Genomic DNA, 6000 nt, shown 5'->3' with positions numbered 1-6000 from the left:
AGAAAGAAAGAAAGAAAGAAAGAAAGAAAGAAAGAAAGAAAGAAAGATAGTGTCTTCCTACACCGGGACTGGCTGATGTTTTGCAAGATGTTTACCATTTCTCACCTCCTCCCCCTTAAATACCAGTAACCACCTGTAATATTTACTAAAGGGGACTTGTACAAATACACCCTGTCTTGTGAACTACTATTTCAGACCGTCTTTCTAACCAGTCAGGATTGGCTTTCGTGGGCATTTTCCTTACACGTCTGTATGTCAGGTCCCCCTATTTTATGTATGCATATTAAAAATAATGAAATGGAGCTGCCAATGAGTGACCCCAGCTCTAAGCATAAAGTGCAAGAGCAAGTATTCAGAAGTTTTCTCAATGCAGCTGTCACCTAACATTGTACTACTGTTGCTTCCAAACTTGTGTGAATTCTTATTTGAAATACTTTTATCTTAAGTCATTGATAAGAATATTGACGGGATAAGCTCTTAGTCAGAGACACCTTCAAAGGTGTCTATCTGAGTCAGTAGCTCAGAAAGTAGTATACTGGTGCTATGGGCTTCTCCTATAATTCTGATGGGTTTAATGGGAGGTTCAGATTCCTTTAGTAAAGTCACTTACAGTATAAATGAATTTAAGCCACTTTGCCCTTTGTGTCATCAATTGGGTCTGAGACCACCCTTCTTATTAGAAGGGGGAAACATGGATTTCACTCATAGATATGTAGCCACTTCCTAATGGAATATCAAAATCGCTTCCTTACAAAAGGGAGGGAGGGAGGGAGGAAGGAAGGAAGGAAGGAAGGAAGGAAGGAAGGAAGGAAGGAAGGAAGGAAGGAATCCAAAATGAACACGGTCATATCATAACCTTGATCATGTATTGGATTCAGTCTAATCAATAGTTGGAGAAAGATTGCATCAATTCATGATCATGTCATTGGACTCAGTGTAATCAATAATTAGAGAAAGATTGCATCAATTCAGTAAGCTTCCAAGAGTTGAGTTGGTTTTGGTCAGCAGCTAGTAATGGTGAAGCTAAGCCTGAGTGTTTGGATGACTGAGATCAATGAGGTAGAAAAATGTTCAAAAATTGGTCCCTTTCTTAGTAGTCACTCTTATCCTGAGGGGGAAAAAAAAACAAAACTGAACACCATTATGGGATAATGTGAGCATGTGGAAGGTATTTGGGATGCTCCAGAAAGTTTATACATCTGTGCCATGTCATTCTTCACCCTGTACAGAGTCATCTTAAATACTGCCAGGTGTTTGAGAGTGTTGCTAAATTCCAGGCAGCATTTACATATCGAGTGAGACCCAGGGATGATGATCTGCATACTCAATCCCTGGCAGAACAAAAAAGAACCTATCATTTCCTATTTGAACACCTTTGTGCCTTTGAGGTGACGCCAAAGAAAAGTGTGTGTGAAGCCTTAATGATTAAGGAAAACAAGATGGGTAGAGAGTTGAGATCAGAAGTGATAGATAGGAAATGAAAGGCATCTTGGGAAGCTTGCACCTTGGGCTGACCATGTCCACAAACAAGAGACATTTTGAAATCCTGAATTCTTTGGACGCCAAACCTTTCTTTTTACTAGATAGAATTTCTGATTTGGTACAAGTTCATTGCCCCCTTCTCTGCACTAGAAAACATTTGCATAGAGGAATCAGATCCTGATCCCTGATGGATCCAAGATGTAGGCAAAAGAATAATAAGCAATACTTGAGATAGTTACAAAAATGATTTTTTTAACAACATACATATTCTTGTAGACTTGCATATATAACAAAACATGAATATTAAAACAACCAAGAACCAACAGTATTTGGAGGATAAATAATCATATCCTAATTTATTTCCTTAGTATGTATATTTTAATATCAGATTGCCTTCAAATGAGTTGCACTGTCAACAAATTATTAAGGCCAAGATAGACATTACCTCCATTCTACCAGCCAAGCAGAGAAGAGTCAGGCCACTAAAATATTGTGCCCCTAGCAACAGCGTATTCTAAAAGCCACAGAACTCTAGTGGTCTGGGAGAGAGACACCAAAGCATCAGACTTGACAACTAACGACCACATATGCGATAGCTGAGTTTAAGAATAAAAGAAAAGACCTTGATTGACACAGCCCTGGCATGTGACAGACAAGCTTTCTAGTGTTGTGGAACTGGCAACTACATCTGGCGTGTCGGCCCACTGTTAGCCTGGTCTGTGCATGTTCCTCTGTTCTCCTTCATCTCAGCATCATGTGACGTAACCCAGCATTTCCATCTTCATGTCTCAGAACACTGTCTTGCATTTAGTGGACTTAGTGTTTGCTAACTCATTTACATTCCCTGTTTCCAGTATCTTTTCTGTCCTTTGCCATCAGAACATCAGGGACAACCAATCAGTGATGTCATCCAATGAAAAGACAAGTACAATTATAATCTCTTTGCTCCTAGTTTGAAAACAGGGAAATGAAGCACAGTAGATATTCATGTGCTGGATAAATGAACAAATCTAGACATGGGTGGAAAGTTCTCCAAACACCCATGTCTGTGAGGCATCTCACTCCCTTGTGAGTGTCACGTTAGATGAAGATGGTACATGCCTTCACCCATGTGCCATCTGTGCCTTCTCTGCCTTTAAGGACTGAAACCCTACCACAAGCACCCAGCATTTCGTATCCTCAAAGCTTCGTGACCCATAGACACAAAGACTTCATATCTCATTCCAAACGTATCTCTGTGGCTTGCTCTGTTCCCTTTTTTAAAACAAAATTTTACTTTTAATTGAATGCATGCAGAGTTACAAAATGCATGAGCATTAAATTACATTAGTATATTTGTGATAAGCTGTCTAAAACATTTACAGAAGGAAAAAGCTCTGAATAACTCGAGATTATTTGGTGAGAACTGGTACTGTCATCAAATATTGAAGACTATTTAAGATGCTTGCAATAGGAGTCGTGGAATATGCCTTCCTGTATACATCATATATTTCTACCAGAGCTTAGGAAAGCCTGCCCCTTTGAATTAAATATTTTAATGTGCATGGGGGAGGGGTGAACATCAACTAACTTCTGAATTAAAATTGGGGGATAAACACATAGTTGAACGTGGGCCTTGGAAAAAGTTCTGAATTAAAAAGAAACTGCATGTGCACGGAATGCAGTGTGATTCATCGGTTCTCTAAAGCAACATGTTGTGAAATTTTACTGCTTTCTTGTTGTGTTTTATATCTTGTCCTCTCCAGGCTTCGTGGACTCGACCAGAGAAGCAAGAGGTATAGCTTACCTGACCACTAGCCAGTCTTTAGTTTCAAAAGCATTGCAGTTTTAACTCACCATCACAGTTAATAACCAGATTTGCTGAACTAATGAGTACTTTAGTTAGATTAAAGATTAGGTCAATAGTGGTAGACATTACCTAGCAGTAGTGTCAATTCTAGGATGAGCAAGCAAGCTGTGTTGGGAGTGGATGAACAAATCCTTATTAGTTCCTAAAACTGGATATTATTCTCTTGCTGGTGCTGGTAAAATCACATCCAGGTAATTATATCCATAGAAATAAATTGCCCCAATTCCCAAGCCAGGCACTTTGAAACGATGAATTTTTTTTTAACTTTCACCTGGTGGCTGTGGCTTTGGACCATAAAGTCAGAAAGTGAGTGATGTAAAACCCACTCAGCCCTTTCCTTTCCAGCTCAACTCATCTTGTTGCTCACTTATTTGATAATGACTGGTCTTGGTAAATTATCACATCACATTTCATGTCAAAAGCAGCACCAACGACATCTCTCAGTGGTTTTCCCGAACTGTTCAACTTATCTGTTATTTTTATAGTGCATTACATTTATGAGATTAGAATGATTTTGCACAAATGGGTTTATGTTTTGTAAAGTCAGTAGAATTTAGCTTTTGAAATTCCTCTGCCTACTTGCTTTAGGTGATATGGAAATCAGGTAGAAAACTGAAGCTAAGCATTTCATAGATTCCTCTAGATTTTCAATGCTATATTCCAAGACCCTTTATGATCATGCCCACTCTTACTTTATCTGATTTGTGTATAACTCAAGTGACCAATAGTAAAATGAAAACCAGTTTTCATCCCCAGAGACTAGGGAGATAACTCTGTCAGTAAGGTGCATGCCAAAAAGTACAAGGACCTGAATTAAATCCCCAATGCTCATGTAAAAAGCCAAGCATGCTGTTGTATGCTTGTAATTTCAACACTGAGGAGGCAGAAACAGGTGGATCTCTGGCACCCAGCCAGCAGTTTGGCCTAGTCAGTGAGCCCTAGATCCCAATGACAGATTGTCTCAAAAACAAGGTGGCTCCAGAGGAACAACTCTTGAGGTTAACCTCTAACTTCCACATGCACACACACATGGGTACCTGTACACACCATGTACATACCCCCCACCCACACACCCTACACACTAAAGAACCAACTGCCTTTGCATGAGGTTCAAAGATGTAATTTATGAATGCTTTTTATTAAAGTCACTTTTGTGTCTTTCTCCAAATGACACTACTTTGATACTAAAAACTATAAACACAGAAGACTCAAATCAACTCTATATTTTAATTCAGAGAATCCATCCTCTCAGTCTTTCAGGGTGATTCAGAACATATAACTCTTGTGTTCAGATCATGGCTACAAAATTGAATACTGCTTAATTTTTAAAAGTTGACTGCCTGTCTTCAGGCAGGGATATTTGTTTCTGGACATGAGCTTCTGCCATCATCAAATCTGGTTCTTTCTAAGTTCTGTCTGTACTGTGCCTTCCTTAATGTCATAGGGACTATAGTTAAGCTCACATCCTCACTAAAATGCCCCCCCCTGTGACCTTGGAATCACTTAGTACTGTCATAGGCTGGGTATTGTTCAAAGATGTAATTTATGAATGCTTTTTATTAAAGTCACTTTTGTGTCTTTCTCCAAATGACACTACTTTGATACTAAAAACTATAAACACAGAAGACTCAAATCAACTCTATATTTTAATTCAGAGAATCCATCCTCTCAGTCTTTCAGGGTGATTCAGAACATATAACTCTTGTGTTCAGATCATGGCTACAAAATTGAATACTGCTTAATTTTTAAAAGTTGACTGCCTGTCTTCAGGCAGGGATATTTGTTTCTGGACATGAGCTTCTGCCATCATCAAATCTGGTTCTTTCTAAGTTCTGTCTGTACTGTGCCTTCCTTAATGTCATAGGGACTATAGTTAAGCTCACATCCTCACTAAAATGCCCCCCCTGTGACCTTGGAATCACTTAGTACTGTCATAGGCTGGGTATTTTACTGTCTAAAAGCCATGGCCTCATAAGGATTGGGGAAGAGAGAGGAGAGTTAGTGACTTGTCTTCAGCAGCGGATCTCTTTCTGCTTTGTCCTGTGCATCTTCCCTGTGTCATTCTGATATAGACCTGGTTTGAGGAGGATCTGAGATTTATCAGGGAACATTAAAGTGATGTTAAGTGAATTATCATTATAAGTGGAAATAATAGATTTGCTCCCAAGAAAGCAGATACCCCACTCCATTTTCCAGAAGAGTCTTTTATATTGAATGTTTCACTTTGGACATAATTGACTTTCAAGTGAATGCTGCCCATGGGGCTCAGAGGTTCTATTTTCTCCTCTTTGACTCATTCAGATATGAAGACCATAGGCCAAATGAGTACAAAGGCAGGTTTGTGTCTGGCCAGGCTCATTCTGTAAGCTCTGAAAGGCTTAGCACTTTTACCTGAAAGAGAAGAGACAAAAACGTTTTTATGAGAATAATTAAAGTCACCCATTATATGTTTTTTGGTTGTTGTTGTTGTTTTTTAAGAAAGAAAGACCCTTTGCTGTAGTGTTCATTTCACTTGTGCCCCGAGCTCAGCTGCTCCCTCTGAGAGATCCTGAGTGGTCATCATAACTTTTCATTAGAGAATCTTATGGATGACACTCTCTGAATTTGTCACTGTGACAGAGGAAAGCATTTCAGGGTGGGATAATCCAATCACACTAGAGTCTATCCAT

General features: G+C 39.1%; 1 protein-coding gene across 23 annotated transcripts in view; it reads left to right on the top strand.

Moving 5' to 3' along the window:
• Nucleotides 1-6000, top strand: part of Ncam1 (neural cell adhesion molecule 1) — a 320740-nt gene that overhangs the window by 270105 nt on the left and 44635 nt on the right. For 15 of the 23 annotated variants that reach the window (XM_008832769.2, XM_008832756.2, XM_008832755.2 and 12 more), the window contains exon 9: nucleotides 3228-3257. The exons of the other annotated variants lie outside the window; for them this stretch is intronic. In XM_008832769.2, coding sequence (XP_008830991.1) covers nucleotides 3228-3257 — 30 coding nt within the window. The remainder of the gene's footprint in view (nucleotides 1-3227; nucleotides 3258-6000) is intronic. 23 annotated transcript variants of the gene reach the window in all.

Source organism: Nannospalax galili, unplaced genomic scaffold (genome assembly GCF_000622305.1).
Source record: "Nannospalax galili isolate Female #2095 unplaced genomic scaffold, S.galili_v1.0 scaffold335, whole genome shotgun sequence".
Lineage (NCBI taxonomy): Eukaryota > Metazoa > Chordata > Mammalia > Rodentia > Spalacidae > Nannospalax > Nannospalax galili.
Note: the sequence above shows the minus strand (reverse complement) of the source record. Positions and strands in the feature narration are given on the sequence as shown.